At 33.4% G+C, this 27,331-nt stretch overlaps 2 protein-coding genes across 2 annotated transcripts; one reads left to right on the top strand and one right to left on the bottom strand.

Moving 5' to 3' along the window:
• The first annotated feature begins 17,111 nt into the window (after positions 1 to 17,111).
• LOC113729353 (disease resistance protein RPM1-like) lies at positions 17,112 to 19,937 on the top strand. The gene has a single exon (XM_072077833.1). It carries the CDS (start codon positions 17,112 to 17,114, stop codon positions 19,935 to 19,937), a length of 2,826 nt encoding a protein of 941 aa, XP_071933934.1.
• A 3,560-nt stretch (positions 19,938 to 23,497) lies between these two features.
• On the bottom strand, positions 23,498 to 25,925 carry LOC113729620 (GDSL lipase-like). Its single transcript, XM_027253889.2, has 5 exons — positions 25,535 to 25,925; positions 25,318 to 25,442; positions 25,015 to 25,212; positions 24,667 to 24,928; positions 23,498 to 24,038 (listed from the first exon to the last, which is right to left on the bottom strand). The coding sequence occupies exons 1-5, from the start codon at positions 25,842 to 25,844 to the stop codon at positions 23,797 to 23,799; spliced, it is 1,137 nt and encodes a 378-aa protein (XP_027109690.1). The 5' UTR covers positions 25,845 to 25,925; the 3' UTR covers positions 23,498 to 23,796.
• Positions 25,926 to 27,331: the final 1,406 nt, after the last annotated feature.

Genomic DNA, 27,331 nt, shown 5'->3' with positions numbered 1-27,331 from the left:
GTGGAGTGCGTATCCTTTTGAATGTGATTGTCCAATGAAATGTGCACCGTTTGTTTAATTGCAATGATTTAAGTGTTATTAACTGTTACTTGCTCGGCAAACCTCACTGAGTTTTAGTTCAACCTTTCAGCTTTGTTTTCCTTACAGGAATTGGTGGTCAGGGTTTGAACGAGGAATCTTAGAAACTTGGCGTGAAAACTTTTAGTATTTTAGTAAGGGTTGAAGCTTTTGTGTTAAACTAGGTATTGTATAAGACTTGAACGGTTGACTTATGTTTTATCAGATGTTTTCTCTGAAGTTAATGTAAATATTAGTGAGAGTTATTTAACTGTTATCTCTGAAATTAATATGATAATAGTGAGCCCTGACGAAAGATAAGCAGACGATCCGCTAACTTTTAGGGTACGCCCTAGAAGGAGGTGGGACCGTCACAGTAAGTGTGTTAACCACTGTTCTAACTAAAACACTATTAGTTTTCCGTCAAACTCACCTTGCATTTAGGGGGATCTCACAACAATACAAATTAACACAAATTTCTATTAAAAAAAAACTAAAAGGTATTTTTTTGGTATACCTGCATCTGGTGTTATCTAAATTTCAAAATCCATCTAAGAGAGTACACTATTTTATAATTTCTAAAAATTAGGTAATCTTGCTCATAATCTATATTTTGATTTTTTGGTTAAATTCTATTGTGATTCTTCTTTGCATAGTAGTAGTGTTTATTAGGGTATTATTCTTTGCCCTTCCAATTGCTTAACCAGAATAATCGTATAATCCTTGGAACAAACTTGGACATCATCATACATAATCAAGTTTGGAATCAAGTTTTAATCATACATATAATTATAACTGAATTTGGCACAAACTTGGACATAGTCATACATATGATGATTTGAAATCAACTTTTGGAATAAAATTTGAAAATAAGTGGATTTAGTCTCATATTTTGTTGTTGTTTTCTTGATATAACGTGGATTTGATGTCCTGTTTGTATTTTCACATATAATAGTTTTTGTGGTTTTGAATTTTCTAAGAAATAGGTAATCTAATTCACTTAGAACTTAGCCACTTAGTTTAGATTGGACAACTAAACTTTATTTTTATTCATTATGAAAAACCAAAGGACTTCACTTGGAGAAGGACGTTTTTCATCGAGTAGGATTCTGGCATCAATAGTGTTTTAGACATTCAAGAATAAGTGAGGGTGAATTAAGTGTTACGAAAAAAAAAGGAAGAAACACGATATACGTGTGTGTGTATGTGTGTGTGTGAACGGATGCTTTGTTTTATTTTGAAGTAAAAACAAACATACAAGTCACAGACGACCCCTCAGCAAAACTGAGTCGAGATTATAAGGCCCAGTAATATTGTAGGGTCCGGCCCAGATGAGCTTTGCAAATAGCTGGTTGGCCGCTTGAGTTGGATGATTGCAATCAAAGATGAAATAATCTCGTGGATCGTCACATAGCTCGTAATCTTTTATTCCCATCTTCCCTCCGCAGCCATCGGCTCCCCGAAGAGGACCACTGCCGCAGCATGCACTCTTAACCTCTTTAAAGCCTTTCATGTAATTAAACCAAAGTGCAAAAACGGAAACTCATTGTTAGTTACACCAGCATTCAATGCAGGTTTGGTAGAAAAGTTTAGAAAAGTTTGTTACTCCACCATCATGATGACCATTATCCGAAAACCATTGCTGCCCTCTTCGTCTTCGGTGATTCACTCATTGATCCCGGAAATAACAATTACGTCAACACAAGTAGAGATTTCCATACGGCGGTTTGGTAGAAAAGTTTAGTAGCACACAAGGAGGACACAAGTAGGAATGGCAATGGGGGCGGTTGCCCGTGGGGGGCTCTCGAGGCGGGGGGGGAATTTTTTCCCCCCTTTTAGAAACGAGGCGGGGGGTGGGGAAGTATACCCCCGCCCCATCCCCCGTCCCGCCACCCGCAAAAAAAAAATTATATATATATAAATATATATATATAATTATATATAATATGTAATTTAATTAGTTATAAACTTATGATAATGATATTATTAGTTAGTTGTATTATATAATGTATATTAGTGTATGTAATATAATTGATATTATCAATTATACGAATAATTAGATATGTCTACTAATAGAATTTATTAATTAGTTATACTAAATTTACTAATACATTTATACTAAATTTCTAATTACACTTAATAGAATAACACTTTTTTCTCAAAAAAAAAGCACAAACGCAATAATGAATTAGTGATTGTATTTGTACCAAAAGTAAAAACTTAACTATTTTAGTTGTATTTATTTCATCATGTTAGAATGTATTCAAATAACTTTTGTTTGATTGTTTTTATGAATTTCAATTGTAAAATTACAATGAATAATAACTTGATGATGTGTTGATATTTTAGTACTTGATTATTTATTAAAATTTAACTATAACAAAATTTTATTAACCCTGCGGGGGCACCCGCGGGGGAAGCGGGGCAGGGCGGGGGGAGTGGGAGGCCGGGGACGGGGCGGGGGTCGGGGGGAATTAATAGGCAATGGGGCGGGGGCGGGGAAGGGTCCCCCACCCCAACCCCGCCCCGTTGCCATCCCTAGACACAAGAGCGACATGTAACCTTATATATGCGGTGAGAGAGGTTCTTGAGAGATGAGAAATGATATAAAAAAAAAATAGATTTGGGTTCAAGTTGTATTCTTATATAGAATTTTTTTCTCATAATAAAGAATGAGTTTTTTCTTAGTGGACATAGGTTCAATGATGGAGTCGAATTATGTTAGATCTTGTATATCGTTTATCTTTTATACTTGTAACTTGTTTATTATTAAATTGTTGTATTCCCGATGTTTCAATAATCATGTATTCTGTAGTTGGATCACAACAACTAGTATCAGAGCGGGGTACGTGTTGGCTACTGGTTTACTATTGAAATCAAGTGGATTAGTTACTGTTACCAATTGAATAATTTAATGGGTGATATCTTTGTTTCAAGAGTTTAGTAAGAAGCATTGAAGGTGAAAAATGAGAAGTCAGAAAGCATAGAAATACTTGACAATGAATTTAAGCAGGTGATTCAAGGGTCAAGAAAAAAATGGAACCCAATATCGATTTTAGACATGAACTGATGGAGATATTCTCACAACTCCATTGGTTGATACTTCATCCTAGATGGTGAGATTCTAATTATGTTCTTTAGGTAGTATGACATGTGTTTTAAAGAAATAAAGGAATCTAATTTTCAAATGCTAGAAGAACTTGATGGCTACGAATTTTACGTTGCAGGTGGCGTTTTGAAAACCACACATGCCAAGACAGTCTTGAAAATGGGATGAATATGATGATTTATCCACTTGGTTACCTCAATAGTTCGAAATAGAGCTAACTGAAAGAGATCTAGATGTTACAAGCACTGGGGAGAAGAAATTCTACGAAAGGAGATGATGAATTGAAACATCTTCTCACGAGTCAACAAGGTATTAAACTTGGGATAATTACACACATTCATTTACCAATTGAATCAATTGAGTGTCAAAACTATATTGATTCGGATTTATAGTTCGGTACTATATTATTTGGTAGTTGAAGTCAAATGGTTGCTAGAAGAAATATTCGCTAAGATCGAGATTTGTTAGAAAATTAGTTTAATTTCTTTTAGACGCATTTCTTATTTTGTATGAAAGTGTTTTAATTACTTTAGGTAGTAGAAAATGAATTTCGTACTTGTATGAGTTTAGAAATTAGATGTTAATTCCTATTTTGTATAGGATTAGAAATTAGCAGCTATTTTCTATTATTACTTGAGTATTGACCAAATAATACAACTCATAACTAGGTGTGGATTGGCATACTATAAAGTGACACACAAGAGCGACATGTAGCCCTATAGATGGGGTAAAAGAAATTCTTGGAAGGTGAAAGATGGTATACAAGAGTTGGGTTTGGATTTAGATTATATTCTTGTGTAGAGTTTCGCTCATAATAAATAACAGATTTTTTCTCCGTGGACGTAGGTTCGGTGATAAAGCTGAATTACATTAAATCTTTTGTGTCATTTAACTTTCATGCTTGTGATTTATTTATCATTAAATTTTTGTATTCTTGATGTCTCAATAGTCAAGTATTCCGTACTTCGATCCCAATATGATAGAATTTCAATTGTTTCTAATTTCTACCAAATAAATGAATCCATAAGTATTCCAAGTGTTAGCACAAAAAAACTGCATAGAGTGAAACTAATTTTAACACGTATAAAAATATATGGAAAGATGAGGAGAATAAATAAATAATCAAATACTCAATAATTTTATTAACTCAAACTTAACAATAATAATATCAAGTTGTAGTCTTTCGCTTGCGACAACTCACAAATATCAAGTTAAAAACTTTCGCACTATCTCACGACTCAACTCAATGAACTCTTCAAGATTCAATTCAACTCTTCAAATACTAATGTACTAAACTAGTATTATTTATAGACTGTAAAACTTCTTAAACAAACACAATTGTAAATAGAAATTTACTTGGAACTAATTTGAAATTTCCTAAACTAATATGGAAACTAGATAAACATGACACCAAAACAAGAAACTAAAAGAATTAGAAAACTAAATACTAAAATTGCTTTCATTGATTCCCTTTCTTAAACCAAACTCTTCATTGTGGTCACCTCCAATGTCATCTCAATCTTCAATCTCTAAGAAAATTCAATCGCAGTAAAAAACAACATTCAATCCAAACCTATGATTGGTCATCAACTTCATCTTCATGCATGCTAGTGGACAAAACTTGTACTTCTCAAATAATTTTTGGCTTGATCACTCGTCAAATGCAAACATATTCATCCATGCTTCATTGCATACTCCATAATTTATTTCTACCATGTCATCCAGACAACAACAATACAAAATCAAAATTTCCATTACCAAAGATTTCAACATCACCATATTTTTGCTTTAATCTGTCCTCTTGAACAATCCCATCCATTAAAACAATGTCACAATTTCAACTAAATCGTCTACTCCATAATTGATAATAACTAATTGAACTATTTGATTTTTTCTTCAAATAAGTCATCAAGAATTTCTACCTCATCACAATCTTCAATCACAGCTTCCATATCACCAATGATTTCACTTTCATTTTCAATCATGTGTGAAATTTCTTTTTGAGCCACGAATTCGTCATCTTTAAATACACTTACAACTTCTGCAATTTCCTTTTTCTTTGCCTCATGAAAAGTTCTTTTTCTTCTTCCTTGACACCAATTTCTCCACCATGACCACAATAAGAATTCATCAAAATTTTTCAACCCTTCTTTTGTTGTCTTTGCATGTATGAATTTTCCGAGTATATCCGTCTGAACTTTGATATTGAGACAATGAAACATCTCGTGATCCAACTATCTGTTGCTCTCTAACTATTTAATTGCACTGCTCAATAATTTCATGCTTTCTACAGGTTCTATGAACCTTGTTTGGACAATATTCCCACTCCAATAGCTTGAAAAAATGTCTTCATTATTCAACCCGAAATCTCAAAATCATTTTTACAATTGAAGATAAAAAAGCCACAACATGGTAAATCGTACGGATCCATACTTCAATTTTATGAAACAAGCCCCAAGATCAAAACCTAGAGTTCTAATACCACTTGATATGTGACAGCTCCACCTTTCCCCAGGGCGAACCCTAAGGATTAGCGAACTGTCTGCCCAACTCTCGTCGGGACTCAGTCAACAAATGAACCAGCAACCCAAGAAAACTAATGAAATATCTTCGAAGTAAAGGTTACAAACCATAATGGAAATATAATCATCACGCCAACTTCCCAAACTTCGAATATAGAACTAAATGTCAAACTTACAATTCCAAACTTAATTTACATCATAAGTGCTAAACTTACAAATTTAAACTTACAAGAGTCAAAGATAAAGTCTTCTAAACAAAAAAATTACAACCCAAAGTACAAGTTTAAGATAGAATTTAAGGCTATGCAAATTCTTGACAACAGTCCCATCACAGATCTATTAAGGAAAACAAAAGAGGGTGGGGTGAGCTAAACTCCAGTGAAGTTTCAAATAAACATGTAGGCACATACTCAATTAGAGGCATAATATAAACAAGTAAACACCGTATAATATTAGAACAATTTAATCACAATTCAATTCAAAGATACGGGTGGTTTCCAAAAGCTAAATCCACTTAACCTTGATCGTATCAAGAATCCGTTGACCTTCTGTCAACGTTTACATTTAAAGAATATAATATTCGTAGAACACCACTTTCTCCAAATTCCGTCCACCAATCAACCCCTTTATCGGGCCGGAACATCTCAAATAATATAATTAGGTAATACTCGAGTATACCAATTTTCGAATTTCAGTAAATAGTCCATAGGGTTCATTGACCTTTTCGACCAAACCCTTGTTGGCTCGATACAACCGACTGACCTACGAGATTGGGTATTCAAAACAGTCACAGTAATCGATGGGATATCACCCAAATGATGTATAGTCAAATATAGAGAAATCACATTTTAAATCATCAATATACAAAGTCTCAGTAGAATCAAAGGAGGTCGAGTGTGATAAAGTATACGTTCACCTCGAGTTTGTCAAATCAAACAATCACAGACCAAGTATGCAAATATCTCACATAGACAGGTAACAGACAGTGGAACACTCACCTATTAAGAAATGCAGAGTTTGTCCGTCAAGTTCCGTGATTACTCTCACCTTCGTTTTCCAGTCCTAGGGCAACGAGTAAAAGTCGTTAATATCCTAGATTCATTTTTCAACCCAAATTTAAGTTCATTAGGTGACTAAGTAGGTTGTTAATTGACTCAATTTACCATGCAAGATAGACAAAAAATGTAGGAAAAGGTCGTAAGAAAAAGAGTTTGACAAGTGCACGAAAGTTGAGCAAAAGGAAAATCTCATTTAAATTCAAAAGTGTTTTGTCGGGTATAACAGTCGCGCGTGTAGTCTCGGGAAAATGGCCATATCTCACTATAGAAAGGTTGGAATCACGCGCCGTTGGTGGTGTTGGTAACTAGATTCGAAGGGCTTTCGAACGGTATAAAATGCAAACTCTAGTTCCTCTTTATCAATACCAGAAGTCTGGGAAAATTGACTAATTTTCCTGTTCTGATCAGTTCAGGACTTTGACAAAATCATCCTAATCCTCCTTCCTAACCTCATTCATTTTGGCTCAAATTCATCCAATTCAATCTCCTAAAGTTAATATATAAGAGGTCAAGTTATATAGCACTATTTAATCTTAAAATTCAACACACAAAATGATAAAATGAATCAAGGCAGTCCAACCAACAAGGAAGAACAAAATAGTCCACTATATTGCCAAATCAACCAATTTACTTTCTCTATTTCACCTCACTTCGTACACAAGTTTAAACTAATATTTAGCCAAGTTTCTTAAGCTTAATTAAGGTTCAATAAGTCAGAAAGATCAAGGAAAAAACCTCCAATCCATGGCCGGCCAGCAAGGAAGAAAAGAGAGCAGTCCCAAGTTCACATTCACCACCAAACTCCATCCTTTCATTATTTTTAATTTAACCAACATTCCAAGAGTTATTTCTAACTTTAAGAGGGCTCTTAACATGCTAATACATCAAGGAAAATCACAAATAAAGTTTAGACAAAGAATCAAACACATGGCATGCCATACATCCAGCCTTACTTTCACTTACTTAACTCAAAGAATTTAACCACAAACAACATCAACCCAACTTCTAGTTTGTCATCAATACCTTAAACACTTGATATTAAACAATAAAGCTAGGGTTTAAGAATCAATTACCTCTCTTAAATGAAGTTTGAACCACCCAAAAGTCTACTCAAGCAAGAGTTCCAAACTTGAATCATAAGCAAGTTTTGAAGATAGTTTACTCAAACTAACTAAGGTTCCTTTTCCTTGGTTTATCCTCAAAGTCCAAGTTAGGGTTTCAAGCAAGAAAATGGAATTTTTCTTCTCTCTTTGGAGCTCAAGAGAGCCAGCCAACAAGGAGAAAAAATGGAGCCAAAAAGGTTTAAATTACTAATTTCCTTGGTCAATTTATTTGAGTGGTTGGGACAATGACACTTGGCCCAATCTTGGCCATTCCTTCCCTTAAACTTTGCCAAATAATGTTTCTTCCCTCCAAGTGCTTCAAATGTCTAAATAGCACCCTTAAACTTTCACATAAGGTTTCATATACAATTAAAAAGGTATTTGGTCATAGTGCATCTAATGAAATAAAATGATGCCAATTCAAGGAGATGTTACAATTCATGTAGAAAGGCAATGCAAGGAAATGTTATAATTTATTTAGTTTTAGGGCAATGCAAATGATTTAGGAGAACTTATATTTTCAAGTGAGGGTTCTCATATGATAACACAAAAAAATGTACACATCGGAAGGGATTTTAACAAATATAAAAATATGTGGGAAGAGGAATAGGATAAACAAATAACAAAATACTCAACAATTTTATTAATTCAAAACTCAACAATAACAATATCAAATCATAGCCTTTCGCTTACGAAAATTTGCAAATATCAATTTAGAGGCTGTCCCTCTATCTCACAACTCAACTCAGCGAACTTTTCAAGACTCAAATCAACTCTTTAAATAACAATGTACTAGATTAGCAATATTTATAGACTTTAAAACTTTCTAAATAAATATAATTATAAACCGAAACTTATTTTGGAACTGACTTGAGATTTTCTAAATTAATATAGAAACTAAAGGAATAGGACACCAAAATAAGAAACTAAAAGAATTAGAAAACTAAATACTAAGATAGTTTGGTTTAATTTCCATGCTAGAGTATAAGAAGAATCAACTATGTATCGAGATTTGATTATGGAAAAAAGAATGCTTTTGGACATCATATCAGTAGAATTTGGATTTATCGAAGCGAAGGGCTATTCCACTTTTCCGGATATTTGGACTATGGATCATTTTAAAGATTTTGAGAAACAGACGATATTGGTTATTAATGTCCCAGGTTGGAACAAACAGGGTATAATCAATGACAATCTATTAATTACTAACCCAAACAAGCAATTTTGCATTGCTCGATGGACAAAACGCTTAGATTCGAAGGGAAAAGACAAGAAATTACTCATGGCTAAAATTCGAAATATCAAAATTAAGACGTCTTGAATTCAAATCCCTTTTCTTCTTCTTTTTTCTTAGATTTCATTCTTCTCTTTTTAAAAAAATTAAAAAAAATACTCAAAGAATATAAAGATACCTAAGAAAATGTGACAAGAATAAAACATATATAAAAACCAGAAGAAGATATTTGAGAAAGCACCAAAATAATCAAGGGATGCTAAAGTGTCTTCTTCATTAATTGCAAGTGCCCGAAGCTTGGCCAGCAAATCAATAAAGAGAATTGACGTTCCCTTTTTATTTATCAATGCGGAAAAGAAGCAAAACGTTAGATGTCAATATCATTATTCAAAGCAATAATATGTACATTTCCATAGGTAGTAGAATTGGTCATGGACAATGACTTGGCATAAAAAAACAAAGCGGGTAGCGTAGCATTTGGCTTCAAAGGGATTGAAGATACTACCATAGGTAGAATTGGTCAAAGACGTGTCAGAGGGAGAATTGGATTCAACCATAAGGGGAATAAAGTACAAATGGAGATTCTGGCACATTTTATTTACACCTAAAAAATAGGGATAATTTCATAAACCTTCCCTGAGCTTTTATGAAATATCACCTAGCTTCCTTGAAATTTTCAAAATCTCACTTAGCACCCCTTGAATTGACATTTTGGTAACATTGGAAGCCCTTCTAACCAAAGGTAATATTAAAAAATTCATGTTTGAGGAGAGAGATTATTTTAGTGCCTTTAATACCCTTAGGCTATAAAAAAATGAACATTTTACAAATCAAAGAAAAAAAGTACTAAATTGAAACCATCTTAAAAGTGAGGAGATGAAAATTGGTAAGATTTTATGTTACAACCAATATTCACTTCTACAGTAGGAAGAGATAGCAAAAGCAAATACTGAGTTTGTTTGGACAAAGATAATTTGGTTTGCAAAATTTATTCTCACAAATTCCAATCACCTTTTTATCTTCCCAATCACTTTTTTATCTCACATACATCACATCACAAAAAATGCTACAGTAAATATCTCAAATAAATCATCCAAATAAACTCTTATCCAAACAAACTCAGTATTGTTTAAACTATTTCTACAAATAGAACCCTTCATAGCGTTGAAGGTAATTAGCATGTAAAATCATATATTTGAGCAAAAAAAACTTAGTAATAGATGAAATTCAACTTCAATATCATACAAAAAATTTACTCAAAATAAACAGACTTTTTTTATGGGTGTGACATATGAAAATTTTATTATAGAAAAGGTCAGAATTTGAAAAACTATTTGGAATTTCAATTACTTTATTTTTCTTGCGCTCTACATTAATAGGAATAAATAAATAAATAAATAAATAAAGTTGTTAAACACCAAAACAGGAAAAAAAATAAAAAGAACTTGCAGCTATTCTTCTCCAAATGCATTGAATATTTCATTAATTAAATCCTAAATTTCATTGACATTTGCAATTCAATTATACATACATATATATATGTATGTATGTTTGTATAGACATTGTTAAAAAAAAGTAGAAATTTAGAGAAAGAAAAACAAGTTTAGAAAATTTAAATATGAGGGTATTATTGGCAATTCAACACCTTTGGTATTAATATATGGCCCTTGATAATCTTGATCCCTGTCTTTTGATGTTTACAAAACAATTGGATATTGCTAATCTCTTTTTAATAAGAAGTCTTTTCAGTTTTGAAGCAATTTGATTCAAAAAACAAGAGCAAATTGATAGAAGATAAAAATTGTCGAAAACTGTCGGGACACTCACAAAGTCAATACCGGATGTCCGATAAATAGAGCAGATCATATCGGACGTAAAACATTCTCACCGGACGACCGATAAAATTGAGATAATCCTTCAAACTATCTGTCTGCTATCGAATACAAGCATCGGAAATACCGAACGTCCGATAGAATTTTTCAAACTCTCTGTCTGTTATTGGACGCAAGCAACGGTAGTACTGGACGTCCGATACTCCCAACGGCTAGTTAACTCTTCAACTACCTTCTATCCGTTGGAAGCATTTATGAAACACTTTCTTGGTCTCATATAAATAGAATATGGTCAATCAACTTTTGCACACTGAAGATACAAAAGATATAGAGTATTTTTAGTGTGAAAACACTCTCCAAAAAAGATTTATAGTTTTGGTGGTGTGAAATTCATTGTAAGTTTTTCATTTGTGAGTGAATATTTCAATAGTGTAACTCTGTGAGGGTTGTCCTGAGGGATAGTAAAACTTTCTAACTTGATCGAGTGGAACTTAGGACAAGAAGAAAGTGAGTCTTCCTTTGTACATAAAATTAGTTGTATTTCATCAACTTGAAAAAATTTGTTTGAATTGATCTTCAAGTTTAAGAGAAGTTTGGTAGTCAATTGGTTTATAATTCCTTTCTTTTCATTTACTTATTGTTATGTTGTGATCCTTAAATTACTTATCTCTTCTATTTCTCTCAAGTGATATTATTTTTTCATTGATTGATTTATTGTGTGATCATTTAGAAAAGAGAATAAATTTCATATTGAGCAAAAAGTGCCCATAACTTGATTAACTTTTTAATAAACCTAATTCACCGCCCTCTTAGGTTGTTTTCGGGTCTAACAATTGGTATCAGAGTTTGGTTTTCTAGAGATTAATCTCAACTGGTTTAGGAGTAAACATGACAACTAATAATGCCATATTTTTTTAAAGACAATCTGTAACTAGACCTCCTATGTTTAATGGATCAAATTGTATGAGTTGAAAAGAAAAAATGATTATTTTATTGCAATCAATTTCATTGAATTGTGATTTATTGTTAATGAAGGTCCATATGATATCTCAATAGTAGATGAAAATACTTATAGATCTAGATCAAAAATAAGAAATGAATTGACTGCAGAGGATAGAGTTCATCTCATTTTAAATGCAAAAGTTATGAATGTGTTATATGATATTTTAGATTCAAATGAATCTATTAGGATCAAAAGCTATAAACCTGTTAAAGAGATTTGGAACAAATTGAGAAAAATTCATAAAGGTAGTGAGAATGTTAGAGAACAGAAAAAATCTATCTTGATTACTAAATATGAGTCGTTTAAGATGGAATCTCATGAAGATATTGATAAAATGTATTGTAAATTCAATGATCTTATTAAGGATTTACAGGTTTTGGAAAAGGAATACTCCTTTGGAGAGAAAAATAAAAAAATTTTGAATGTCTTGTCTAAAGATTGAGAGAGTAAAGTGACTGCTATTGAAGAGGCAAAAGATTTGAATTCAATATCTATTGAATCTCTTATACTCTCTAACATCTTATGAGTTCAAACTTAAGACCAAAGTACAAGAAGAAAAAGATGTAAAAACAAAAAGGAGCATTGCTCTAAAAGTATCTCAAAATGAAAATAACTCAGTTTCATTGGATGATGATGATATGGATGACAATGATCTTGCTCTCATCACAAAAAGTTTCAAGAGAATTCTCAACAAAAGGAGATTCAGAAGAGGAGGATCTAGCAATTCAGATTCTAATAAATTCAACAATGCAAGAAATAAAGAAAAACATGAGTCCAACAAAAAGTAAGGTGACAAATGCTATGAATGCGGCCAACTTGGACACTACATGAGTGAGTGTCCAATGAAGAAGAAGAAAGAAGGGAAAACTGAAAGAAAATCAAGATTCAACAATTTTCAATTCACATCGAATGAGTGCAACTCCGATGGTGAAATTGAAAAGAAAAAAGAATCTGCTCAATTGGTTTTAATGGCTATTGGAGATGATAAGATAATAACTTGTAACCCTCAACTTGATAGTGATGATGAAACTGATGATGATTTTGAATCCTTAGTTGAAAAATTGCATGATAGATTGAAAGAATCTTATACTAGAAACAAGGAATTAAAATAAAAAATTATTTTTCTTCTTCAAGACAATGCACATCTTTTTCAGAAAAATAAAAAGTTAAAAACTGAAAATAATTACTTGAAAATGGGTGAGATTGATCTACAAAATGAGTTTGATAGAAAAACAAGACTTTATGAAATGTTCAAAAAGAAACAAAGTGATTTGAAAAGAAGAATGGATAATTTAAATGAATTGCTCCAATATAAAAAATAAGACTATTTTTAAAGGGATGAATAAAAAGCTCATCTTAGCATTCATGAGAAGAAGTTAAATTCTGGTGCAAATGAATTTACTAGTTATAAGAGAAGACAAATAAGATTTATTAAACCTGTTAATATAAATAATTCTTTGGTTATGTGTAATTTTTATTATCAAAAAGGTCACATGAAAGGTGATTGCTATTGAGGAAGAACATGAGAAGAGGCATGAAATGCATGTGGATAGTTAGACGTGATGCTAACTCTCAAGAACCCAAAAATTAAAGGGTACCAAATATTAATTCTTGAACTCTTGAGTAGGTGAATCTGGTGAACATCATTAAGGAATCAAAGTGGTTCGTAGACAATGGATACTCAAGACACATAACCGTTTAAGTTCAAATCAAAATCAAGTGGCAAAATGACATTTGGAGATGATATGAAAGTTAAAACAATTGGAGTAGGAGATGTTGGCAAGAATGGTGATACTTTTGTTTATAATGCTCTTTTGGTTGATAATTTGAGTTATAACTTGCTAAGTGTTAGTCAATTATGTGATAGAAATTTGTTTGTTTTATACAAAAAGCATGAGTGTTTAGTTCTTGATTCAAAATTTAATATCATTTTCAAAGGAAAAAGATTCAATGATATCTATGTTGTGATTCTTGAAAATATTAATCCCTCCAACTTTCAATGTCTTAAAGTTTCAAATGAAAATCCTTGATTGTGACATAAAAGGTTTTATCATTTCAATATGAATTTGTTAAAAGAAATTTTCAAAAAGGATCTTGTTAGAGATTTGTCAAAAATTAAGTTTGAAAAAGATAAAATTTGTGATGCTTGTCAATTTGGAAAACAAATCAAAATCTCTTTTAAACCTAAAAAATTGTGCTTCTACTTCAAAATCATTAGAGATTTTACATCTTAATTTGTTCGGCCCTACACAAATTGCTGGATTGGGTAGTAAGAGATATTGTCTAGTCATTATTGATGATTACTCTAGATACAGTTGGGTGATTTTTCTTACTCATAAAAATGATACTTTCAAAAATTTTATTTTCCTACTTGTAAAAGTTCAAAATCTACTTAATTTGAATATTGGTATCTTTTGCTTTCAAAAATTCTTAACTAATTGGATGTTCTCTTTTGGTGTTATTTTTCTGTTATTGACTGATGATGGTTGCAGCTGTTATTATTTTTTTAGACAATTACTCTCTAATTTTATGATGACAAAAAGGGGGAGAATAATGATGATCTAATAATATTCTGATGATCTTAATGGTTTTGGCATTTTGACTGAGTAAGGGATGCAATATGTAAGGGGGAGCTATTCTGATGTAAGGGAAGTTATTTTGGATGTTTTAGATTTTGATGTTTTACCTAAGTAAGGGATGCAATGTGCAAGGGGGAGATGCTATGAGATTGGTATTTTTTTTTATCATCATCCATTATTTTGTCATCATCAAAAAGGGAGAGAATGATGATCTTGATCCCTGTCTTTTGATATTTACAAAACAATTGGATATTACTAATCTCTTTTCAATAAAAAAGTCTTCTCAGTTTTGAAACAATTTGATTCAAAGAACAAAAGCAAATTGATAGAAGATAAAAGTTATCGAAAGCTGTCGGACGTCAACAAAGTCAATACCAGACGTCTAATAAACAAGGTAGATCATATCGGACGCAAAACATTCTCACCAGACGTCCGATAGAATTGAGATAATCTTTCAAACTCTCTGTCTGCTATCGGACACAAGCATCGGAAGTACCAGACGTCTGATAGAATCTTTCAAACTCTCTGTCTGCTATCGGATGCAAGCAACGGTAGTACTGGACGTCCGATACTCCCAACGGTTAGTTGACTCTTCAGCTACTTTCTATCCATTGGAAGCATTAATGAAACACTTTTTTGGTCTCATATAAATAGAGTATGTTCAGAAATTTCAAACAACTTTTACACACTGAAGATATAAAAGATATAGAATAATTTTAGTGTGAAAACACTCTTCAAACAAGATTTGTAGTTTTGGTGGTGTGAAATTTATTGTAAACTTTTTATTTGTGAGTGAATATTTTAATAGTATAACTTTGTGAGGATTTGTCTTGGGGGATAGTAAAACTTTCTAACTTGACCAAGTGGAGTTTAGGGTAAGGAGGAAGTGAGCCTTCCTTTATACACAAGATTGGTTGTATTTCATCAATTTGAAGAAGCTTGTTTGAATTGATTTTCAAGTTCAAGAGGAGTTTGGTAGTCAATTGATTTGTAATTCCTTTCTTCTCATTTACTTATTGTTATATTGTGATCCTTAAATTGTTTATCTCTTCTACTTCTCTCAAGTGATATTGTTCATTCATTGATTGATTTATTGTGTAATCACTTAGAAAAGAGAGTAAATTTTATATTGAGTAAAAAATACCCATAACTTGATTAGTTTTTTAATAAACTTAATTCACCCCCCCCCCTCTTAAGTTGTTTTCGGGCCTAACAGCCCTACTATCACTTCAAGGGTGCTAAGTGAGATTTTAAAAAGTTTAGATGAGTTAGGTGATATTTCAAGGGAAGTTTTTGAAATTATCCCTAAAAAATAACATGAATCTTCCACCTTTAGAATTCCAAGGCTTTTGTCACTATCATTAACAGAAAATTTTGGACCAAGATATCGTTTACAAGTCTGGTGATTCACGGCTTAAATTTGGATTGATAGTGAATCAAATTTTATAAATAGCCCAATTCCGCTCTGATGCACAGGCTAAAGCTTAGAAAAATTCCCTTTTTTAGTCAATTTCCTATTCTGCTTTTTAGTATCAAAACTTCTTTCCTTTTTCAAATCTATTATTATCATCATCATCATCATCATCATCTGAATTGATGCATTACAATGTAAATTGTGCCTCGCACAAATTGGGATGAGGCTCCCTCAAAACCAGAGGGGAGGAAACTACAACTACACAAGAACTAACTACTTTACAACTAATTTGTGGGAATGAAAAAGTGTTGGGAAATTTAATAAGGTAGAAAAGTGATTGAAGCTGCAGAATGACCAAGTGTTGCTAAATTAAGACTGCATTGAAAGGGATGGAAGCCGCAGACTGAATTAATACTGCATTTAAAGCTACTGCATTGCAAGTTCCACTTGCAAAATCAATTTGTCTCAATTAATTGTGATGAAACAATTATTATTTGTTTAATTAAAGGGCCGGAAAATTGCAGTAGTTTCTTGGAACATCACTATAACGGACTTCAGAGCATAGTCTTACATATTCATTTACCACCATATTCATGCCTGCAGAGTTTCAAACTTTACATATCGTTTTGGTTTTTTTCTCTTTGTCAAAAATCATATTTGCATTTCATTAACTTGATATTACAAGATTTGATACATCAGAATTCCTTTCTCTGTAATCATTTTGTGCATTCTCATAGAGCTACATGGGAAAGCACTCTTTCCATTCAACATTTCTAGTTAGTTTGACCACAAACTTTGCTTATCTATGTGCACACTTGTTCCCTGCTCTATGGAAAAAGAGAGAGCACATTTTTCAAACAAACATCTCATGTTTGCAATGTCCTCAAGGATGATAGCTACTCTGACTTCTTTTTCATTTCCTTGTTTATCACATCCACCACCTCCTTGCAATCAGACTAGAACTCCACTTCTCTCCATTTGGCTTCTTGAGCCATTTGCATTCCCATTCGAATTGCTGCTACTTCCTCCACCAGTGGCTCGCTTGTTTTTATCTCAGCTCTGGCCCATGCTTTCATCAGTTTCCCTTCTGAATTTCTAGCCACTGCTCCTATTCCACTCTTCTTCATATTTTTTTGAAAAAGCAGCATCTTAAAACTTTAACCATATAAATTTTAAAGCCTGAAATGAGAGTGATTCAGAATGGCAGAGACTGCAGTAGCTTATGTACTCAAAGAGCAGTCCTCCTTTCTCCTGCATCAGGGCACTAATTTGGGAGGAGAACTTCACAGAGAAGTCGAGTTTGTTAGAGATGAATTGGGAAGCTTGAGGGCTTTCCTCAGAGATGCCGAAGCTAAAGAATATGATGTTTTTGAGCTTCAAGAATGGATCAGGCAAGTGCGTGAAGTTGCTTATGACACAGAAGATGTTCTTGATGAATTCATACTGCGTTTTGCTCATCATCAAGCTAATGGCTTCCATGGCCGTGTTCAAAAAATCTATTACTCAATCAAGAATCTAAGGGCTCGCTGTAGGATTTCTTCCGAGATGAAAAATCTCAAGTCCAGAGTAATTGATATTTCTGAAAGACACAAGAGATATCAGCCCATATATGGTAATCAGGGAACCTGCTCTAGTTCCGCTGCAGGCTCTAGTTCTACTCCTGCTGCAAATCTAGACAATGACATTCGTGAGATTTCAATCCTACTTGATGAAGATAAACTTCTCGGCATCAAAACACCCAAAGAAGAGCTCATTTCACGTGTCCTAAATAATGATTCCCACCTTAAAGTAATTGCTGTTGTGGGGATGGGAGGGCTCGGGAAGACCACCCTGGTGAGAAAAGTCTTCGAAGATACAGCTGTAAAAACGCAATTCAAGATCCGTGTTTGGTTAACTATTTCTCGAACTTTTGATATCATGGTGATTCTCAAGACCATGATTCATAAAATTTTTTATGAGATCAATGAACCAGTCCCTCATCAACTGATGAATTCTACAGATATCATAAGGTTGGGTGCATTTGTCAAAGACTTTCTCCAAGATCGAAGTTACATTCTTGTCCTTGATGATGTGTGGAGTGAACGTTTGTGGGATGCTCTTAAAAATGTATTGCCGGATGGCAATTTTCATGGTCAAGTTATATTGACCACACGGATAATTCATGTTGCCAAAGCAGCTCGTTTTGGATCACATAACTATATCCACTGGATGAAGCCTCTTTCTGTAAAGGATTCCTGGACACTTTTCTGCCACACAACATTTCAAAGCGATCACTGTCCTCCACATCTACAGCAAGTTTCAGCAAGAATATTGAGGAAATGTGAGGGCCTGCCCCTTGCAATTGCCACTATTGGTGGGGTATTAGCTCTCAAATATAAGGACAGAATAAATGATTGGGAAACGATTCTTCGTAACCTTGGTGATGAACTTGATGCTAGTGCTAAACTTGATCCAATCAAAAGGATACTCCTCCTTAGTTACAATGACTTGCCCCAGAATCTCAAAAACTGTTTCTTGTATCTAAGCATTTATCCTGAAGACGCCTTAATAGGTGTGGATGATATGCTTGACAAATGGATTACACAAGGATTTGTGGAAGAGAAAGAAGGAATGTCAACTTTTGATATCGCTAATCGGGGCTTCCATGAACTTGTCAACAGAAGCTTAGTTCAAGTGCAAACAGCATATTGTGATGGAATAAATTGCTGTCGAGTTCATGATTTTTTGCGTGACATGATTGTTTCCAAAGGCAGGGAGCAGAATTTCATAACTATAGCCGTAGGAAATTACAGCGGGCAAAGCTCTAATAAAGTTCGACGGCTAGCACTATATGATTTTGATAATCCAGAACCCCAGGAGCGGAACCACTGCTTTAAGAGTCTTCGGTCTCTGGAATTCTTAAGGTACAATGGCCGTATATCAGGACCGGTAGTATCCAAGTTTTTATGTGGTGGTTCTAAGTTGCTAAAGGTGTTGGATTTATCGGAGGCACCATTGGAAGATATCCCAAAGGAAGTTTTCAAATTATTCCTTCTCAAATGTCTGTGTCTTCGAAGAACAAAAGTTCGGATCATCCCCAAATCTATTGGGAAGCTTCAGAAACTTGAAATTTTAGATCTATTTTACACTAATGTAACAAAGATACCAGTGGAAATTCTGAAGCTGAGGAAACTTCATGTCCTTTATGTAGGTCGAATAGAAATATCTGCAGAATATCACGGTCTACGTGGCTTTAAATCCCCAGATAAAATTGGAAAGCTTCTTTCCTTGGAGAATTTGCAGGCTATAGAGGCAGATAATGAGAAAATTTTGAGAGAAATAGGGAAGCTAACGAAATTGAGATCGTTAAGCATTACAAAGCTAAGAAAAGAAGATGGCAAGGAGTTCCTTTGCTCTCTGGAGAAGCTCACCAATCTTAAAACATTGGTTGTCCAGTCAATTGAAGATGATATGACCCTTGATCTACGGCATCCCATTTCTCCAACGCCTCGACTTCTCGAAATTCTTTCGTTGCAGGGGCACATAGGGAATATACTACAATGGGTATTATCTCTCCAAAGCTTAACCAATTTGGTTTTGGACAACAGTGGATTAAGGGAGGATGATGGAACAAAAGGGATAGGATCCCTTCAAGATTCACCCAATCTGCTAGAACTTACCCTCCAACATGCTTATGAAGGTGAGATGCTAGTTTTTAGGGCAGGAGGGTTTCGAAAGCTCGAGAAATTGTCCATTACAAGTTTAGAAAGGTTGAAATGGCTGAAGGTGGAAAATGACTCCCTGCCTAGTCTCCAAAGGCTAAGCATGACAGACTGTAAACTACTAGAGGAGTTGCCTTTGAGCGCTGAGAACTTGAGGAAGCTGGAATCCCTTTTTTTGGTGGATATGTCTGATGGATTGGTAGAGAAAGTGATGAATTTGGCTGAACAAAGCGAGCTGCATCAAGCTCTAAAGAACATCCCTATAGTTCGCATATCTCGCCTTAAATGTATGGAAAATAGCAGAGTGCGAACCTTTGTCCAATAGGCCATAGTTCCCTCATATTGACTGCTGCCTGATGGCTCACTCCTCGCTTCTTTGTTTAATTGTTGTATTCTTTGTGCCTTCTTTTCAGTTATTCCAAATTGTTTTTTGCTGGATTCAATCAGCATGTGTCGAGGTTGAACTTGTGTATTGGTTGAGACTGTTACGGTTTAATGGCAAAGGGGGCAGTTACAGTTAGTATTATATACAATTGGTGCGATTGTTGTATTTCATGATTTAGTGTACACTCATATAACTTTTTGTTGTACGTTATGAAATACAATAAAATTATGTAAATGTACACAAAATTATTAAAAAAAATAAAACTATCGTATCAACTGCACCTCTTGCTAACCGTACTCGTCCCAAACCCTGGTTTAACAAAGTAATATGACATATAGAGCAATGTCCATACAATACAAAAGCCATGGATTTTGGTACGTACCTTCATGTAGAAATATGTTGCAGTGGTTCTATTTTGAAGCTGTGCAACTTTGTTTAATTTTTCTTTTTCAAAGAAATGTACCGTGAATTCATACCTTTTTTTGTTTTTTGCTTAATATAACATAATAAGACTTGATTGTTCTGGACTTTGCCATAATTTTCTATCCAAGCCTACAAGCTTAATTAATAATCCTAGCAAGACAGAAACCTTTTTCTTTTTCTTTTTTTTTTTTGGCTGGATTTTTCTCCTTGAGGGCCTTCCCCATGTCTTTCAAAAGTCGACTCCAGATCTATTAGGGAACGAGATTCCTATATATCGTTTTCAGGAAAGCAAATGAAAAGACAAATGACTGACTAAAATTCATACTAATAAATTTTTTTTTTTTTTTACTTTTTTAAGTGTTTTTTTAAAAAATAATACTACTATCCTACGTTCTTTTCTTTTAGTTTTTAAATAATAATTATTTTTTATTTTGAAAATCTAAAATAATAAGTAATTAAAACTAATGTCCTTTCTTTTTAATAGTATTCTTTAATAAGATCTTATTAAAAACTCTAAGTTATATTCTTTTCATATTTATCATGATAATTCTCACATAAAGTAATACTATAATTTAAAGGGCAAATTACACTTTACCCCCCTGTGATTTAATTTTTTGTACATATCCCTCATATAGTTTTAAAAACTATACATAACCCCCTTATGGTTTGAATTAAAGTGCCAAAGTGACGGAATTTGCAATCCGTGACGGAGTTACCTAAAATATCAAAAATACTCCTATGTAAAATTGAAAATTATTTATTAACCACATAGGGGTTATGTGTATATTTTAAAAATCATAAGGGGTTATATGGTAAAATATTAAATTATAAAGAGGTTATATAGTAAAACATAAAACCATACGGGGTTAGTATGTCATGTATATTATGTTTATATATTTTGGTCACTTTACCATTTTAATTTTTAAACAAAGGTAATTTCAATTTCTTTATAGGTTCCATTACGAGTAATCATTTCCGTCACTTTGACACTTTAATCCAAACCATGAGGAGATTATGTATAACTTTTGAAACCATAGAGGGTTATATACAAAAAAATACTAAACCATAGGGGGGTAAAGTGTAATTTGCCCTAATTTAAAATCCTTTAATAAACAAAAATCAGTCCCTGCATTTGCTATGTATACATTTTCAATCAAGTTATCGTGTATACATAACGCGGTTCTCCAATAAACATTTTCGGGTTACATTTTCAATCAAGTTGATTTTTCGGGTTACCTCCTACAAACTTACCAATAAAATCAGGGATAACACGGCCATCACAAAACCTCCCGAGGGATATTTGAAGAAAGATTCTCCGTACGGTGGAAAGTTGGTCCACTTGTGTTGATGTAGTTGTTATTTCCAGGATCAATGAGTGAATCACCTAAGAGGGCAGCAATGGTTTTTCGATGATGGTCAACATGATGGAAACAATACAATGGGGTTGTTAGACTTGCAAAGGACAACTAATACTACAATTAAGCATGAGTTGGATACACGAATTAGCCAGGTTAAAGCTTAATTCTATATTCTTTCGTCATCTTCATGGTACAGTGCCTGTATTTTTTCTTTTTCTAAGTACAAGTTGGATTGAAGTTTTATGTTGGTTTTATATGAGGATTATTTTCTTCGGGTAACTTACTAATAATCCCCATGTGGTTTCATCTATTACCACATAATCCTTCTTACGTTTCAAAATATTCATCACCCCCTATGATTTAATGTAAACTAGAAATTTAACGAAAAATATTCTATGGATTGTCATTAATTGAAATACTAGTGGTGCCCTTATTTAAATGGTAAATCAAATGATGATTTATCCGCCTTATATAAAGCCAAAGAGGGATTACATGGATAAATATAAAAATTACAGGTGGTAAAGTGGATATTTATGTAAACCATAAAGGAGTTAAGTGAATATTATGATTTCATAATACGCACTTTTAAAGCACGGGTGGTTTAATCACTATAAATAATTATGCATTCCGTCCATTTTTCACATTATATAAAACTACAGGGGGTTATATAGTTATTTTGAAACCTTAGGGGATCATCTATGATTATGTAAAACTTTAGGGGGTTATATGTAATTTATTGTTTATTGATACAAAGAATAAATTTCATCGACTAAATTTACACTAATGAAAGAAAATGCATCAAATCAAATATGACACAGATGCATACACATTCGAAAATCAAAAGATACACAGGCATTTCAATAGTGCTAAGAAGTTTAAGCCAAGATTTTTGTAATGTGTTCTAGTTTTCTTGTTCGCTTGTTTACTAAGAAAGTATCAATTCAAGCAAAGTAGCAAATGTATCTAAATATTGATTTAGTCTGCTACTTGTAGAAGAAAATTGAGGTTCAAATCTGGCGTCAATTTTCAAACTCAATGTCGGTCCCTCTACTTGAAAACAACAGTCAATAAGCTATATATTAGGTCTTCTTCTCTATTTTGCCACGGAAAATGATTTCCATTGATGTTAAAATGTCTCCTTTGAATAAAGGTGAAGCTAATGGACAATATGGAGCTGCTATGTATGGGGAATTGGATATGGAAACAAAAATGCTTCTGGACATCGTATCAGTAGCATTTGGTTTCATCAAAGCAAATTAAGGGCTATATTGCACTTTTTTGTTATGCTTGTTTTCGGATATTTGGACCATGGATCATATTAAAGATTTTTTTAGAAAAGTATGATAGTTAGCATAACCAGGAAGCGTGGTCAGCTAATCAATAGAGAGAATTGATGTTCCCTTTTTCTTTTCTATGTGGAAAAGAAGCATAACATTAGATGTCAGTTTCATTGTTCAAAGGAATAGTGTATATTTCCACAGGTAGAATTGATAGTGGACGGAGACTTGGCATGAAAAAACAAAACGGTCAATGTTGTGTAGCATTTGGCTTCCATAGGTAGCATGACCCGCCTTTCGAATTCCAGGGCTCTTGTCACTATTATTAACAGAAAATTTTTGACCGAACAGCCCCTTATGGCAAGTCAGGGAGTTTAGGATAGAAAAGAAAAGCAGAAAAAGGAATGGAAGAGAATTTGATGTTGTTTAAAAGTTTTAGAAGGAAGTAGAATGATTTTGGATATATACATATATCAATAAAATTTTATTCAATAGTTTTGCGAGAATAAAGTGGACAAATTGAAAAAGTTTTGCAAACTTCCCTCAGTTGTCCTTTGCTTTCCGCCCGTTTTCAGTCGGAAAAATTTTACAAGGTAGCAGCACTTGGAATTCTTCAAAATCCATTCGTTTCTTTTCTTTTTGGGTTTCACTTGAGAGTCCCAAACATAAAAGAGCACAACTTTCTCTTCGTTTCTGCTGAAACCTCAACTCCCAAACGCGCCATATCTGGAGTAGATCAGGTTACAATGAAATCTGAAAAAGTGATTTGAGATTATGAGGCCAAGTGATATTGGAGGGTCCAGCCCACATGAGCTCCGCCAATTGCTGGTTGGCCGCTTGAGTTGGATGATTGGAGTCAAAGAAGAAATAATCTTGTGGATTGTCACATAGCTCGTATTCTTTGAATCCTCCCCTCCCTCCGCAGCTGCGAGCTCCTCGAAAAGGACCATTGCCGCAGCATGCACCCTTAACTTCTTTAAAACCTTTTTATTCAATTAAAACAAAGTGCAAAAATGGAAACTCATTGTTAGTTACTCCACCATGCAATGCTAGTTTGCTAGAAAAGTTTAGCACTGCTATGGTTAGCGGATTCGAGATTTCTAGGGTTGTCAAATTTAATTGCACCCTGTATAATATATGTACCAGCACAATAGATGCAGACAATATCACAATAAGTTTAAGCACTTAGACCCTATTTGATAACCCATTTCAACACTTAAATTTAATGGATTCAGATCTTAATATGTTCAGACCGTTTGATAACAAAAAATTAAATATATGAATTAATTAAGTTGCACTGAATTTCCTAAACAAAACTTACTCCTAAAATTAAGTGATGAGCTATTCACTTATCATTGAATGTGATATGCACTCAAATATATTAATTTAATACTTAACAATTCAATAACTTAATGGATTCAAATTTTAGTTTTCAGATTTCAGATTTTAAATTTCAGTTTTCAGATTTCAATTTTATCAAATGCACCCTTAAACAATAACATGAAAGATATATAATTACTCGGATAATTGCAAGATTACTCAATTAGTACGTATGTAATTTTTATAGTTGGAGTACGAATACTAACAAGAAATAAAGTTGATTGCATGTACCGTATTTTGATGGATTGTCGAACATTTCAACAGCAGTGGTGAAGATGTCAAAATATGAATATCTAAAGCCTTTGAGCTGCTTCTGCAGGTGCTTGAGTTTCTGGGAAAGCAAGACATTGTGTAACTTGGCCAAAGCTGTAATCTGTCCATTGCACTCTCCAGTCCCCCCAGCAGCCAAATCGGCAGCTCTAAAGAGTGGCAAACATCCTATAGGTGGCATATTTACAACTCCAAATTTTCTCCCACCTTTCTTGTATATTTCCTGTTATGCATGCTAATAATCACGTCGCCTTGTAATTCTACAATGGCTAACTTACTATTGTCTAGTAGTAAAAATTAAAAATTTACCTCGAGAGCAGCTGTAATGTTGCCAACCACCATTGCTACATAATCCTTTGGTTTGTCGCTCGAGTAATCATTAGCCCCTATGCTAAACAAGTATACAGAATTGGACACGATTCGTTCTGCTCCTCCTTTACCGAGATTCGACCTCAACTGTTTTTCAGCCTGGTTAAAATACCATAACTGCTTTTTAAGGTCGATAACCTGAGAAATGACTCGAGATCAATAACCTATATATACTGGAAAATGGCAATATTATATCATTGGTGTTAATTACTCTTAGTGACAATTCGTAAGTGAATTACATACCAATCCGGAAAAGGGTTCAACTAGAGCACCAGCGCCACCAGATGCAAAATTTGCGCCATAAGCCAACTGATACCGGTAACCAATTTGGAGATAAGGTGGAATGAAAGGGAGCTTTGCGTATTCAGCTGCAAATTGTCGTTACAGCAAAGTAAGCCTGTTATTCATGCATAATTAAGTGCATATTTGTTGAATTTTAGGCTAGCTCCTATATACTTACCAATAAAATCAGGAATAACACGGCCATCGCAAAATCTCCCTGACGGATATTTGAAGAAAGATACTCCATATGGCGGAAAGTTGGCCTGGGCATCTCTACTTGTGTTGATGTAGTTGTTATTTCCAGGATCAATGAGTGAATCACCGAAGACGAAGAGGCCAGCAATGGTTTTGGGATATTGGTCATCATGATGGAAACAATCCGATGGGATTGTTAGACTTGCAAGGACAACAAATACTGCAATTAAGCAGAGTTGGATACACGAATTAGCCAGGTTAAGCCCAATTCTATATTTCTTGGTCATCTTCATTATAGACTGCCTTTTTTTATTTTTTACTATTCTGGTTCAAGTTCGATTGAAGTTTCATGGGAGGATTGGTTTAGTAACTACACAATACACATGGATTGTTACAGTGCTAGGAAGTTTCGGCCGATATTTAAAAAAAAAAAAAAAAAAAAGGTCCATTTTTCTTGATGTTTACTAGTAAACGATCTAAATATTGAATTAGTGTGCCGGTGGAAGAGGAAATTGAGGTACAAATTTGGCGTCAATGTTCAAACTCTGAATATTAGGTTGTCTTTTAGTCATCCTTGGAAAATGATACAAATTGATGTTAAAGTGTTTCCTTTGAATAAGACTGAAGCATGCTAATGGTCAATATAATTCAATATAGAGCTACGTTTGCCTTTCTTTTATCCATATGGAAACGAAACACAATACTATTTGGCCTTTCAAGAAAAACGAAAGAAAATACTACCATTGGATTGTAACTTGTAAGTGATAGAATTTCAGGTGTTTCTACTTTCTATCAAATAAATGAATCCATAAGTACTCCAAGGCCAGAGTATAAGGAGAATCAACCATGTATTGGGACTTGGTTATGGAAAGGAAAAATGCTTTTGGACATCGTATCAGTACTATTTGGTGTCATTTAAGTTTTAAGTAGGCCACAAACAGGGTATAATCAATGAAAATCTATTAATTACTAACCCAAACAAGCATTTTTGCGTTGCATGATAGACATAATCCTCAAATTCGAAGGCAAATTACCACGTAATGATTAAGGTTGAAATTTCAAATTTTAAAGGGCAAATTACACTTTACCCCCTTGTGATATAGTTAATTTTTACACAACCCTCCTATAGTTTTAAAAACTATATATAACCCCCTCATAATTTAGATTAAAGTATCAAATGACAAAAATGATCATCCGTAACGAAACATATCACAATATCGAAATTACCCTTGTTTAAAAACTAAAAGAGCTGAAGTGACCAAAATATATAAACATAATATGCATGACACTCTAACCCCATATAGTTTTATATTTTGTCATATAATCCCCTTATGATTTAATGATTTATCATAGAACCCCCTTATGGTTACTAATATATATACATAACCACCTGTGGTTAATAAATAATTTTCAACTTTATATAGGAGTATTATTGATATTTTAATTGATTCCATTATGGATTGCAAATTCTGTCATTTTGACACTTTAATCCAAACTACAAGAGGGTTATGTATAACTTTTAAAACTATAGGGGAATTATGTACAAAATTACTAAATCACAGAGGGGTATAATTTATCCAATTTTAAAAATTATGAGTTCAAATCTTCCTTTCTCCTAAATCGTAAAATTTAAAAGAAATATAGAGAGAATTGACGCTCCCTTTCTTTATCTATGTGGTACAGAAGAAAACGTTAGATGTCAATTTCATTATTCAAAGGGGCAGAGTACATTACAATAGGCAGAATTGATCGTTGACAAAGACTTTGATTAAAAAAAAAA

Source organism: Coffea arabica, chromosome 2e (genome assembly GCF_036785885.1).
Source record: "Coffea arabica cultivar ET-39 chromosome 2e, Coffea Arabica ET-39 HiFi, whole genome shotgun sequence".
In the NCBI taxonomy this organism is placed as follows: domain Eukaryota; kingdom Viridiplantae; phylum Streptophyta; class Magnoliopsida; order Gentianales; family Rubiaceae; genus Coffea; species Coffea arabica.
The sequence above is the reverse complement of the archived record's forward strand: the minus strand, read 5'-3'. Positions and strand labels throughout refer to the sequence as shown.

What these genes read in the sequence shown, in the direction of transcription:
- LOC113729353 (XM_072077833.1), top strand. Translation starts at nt 17,112, where the DNA reads ATGGCAGAGACTGCAGTAGCTTATGTACTCAAAGAGCAGTCCTCCTTT.
- LOC113729620 (XM_027253889.2), bottom strand. Translation starts at nt 25,844, where the DNA reads ATGAAGATGACCAAGAAATATAGAATTGGGCTTAACCTGGCTAATTCG. An exon ending in ACATTACAGCTGCTCTCGAG is followed by an intron (nt 24,929 to 25,014) that starts GTAAATTTTTAA and finishes CATGCATAACAG; the next exon opens with GAAATATACAAGAAAGGTGG. An exon ending in CGACAATCCATCAAAATACG is followed by an intron (nt 24,039 to 24,666) that starts GTACATGCAATC and finishes TTGAATAAAAAG; the next exon opens with GTTTTAAAGAAGTTAAGGGT.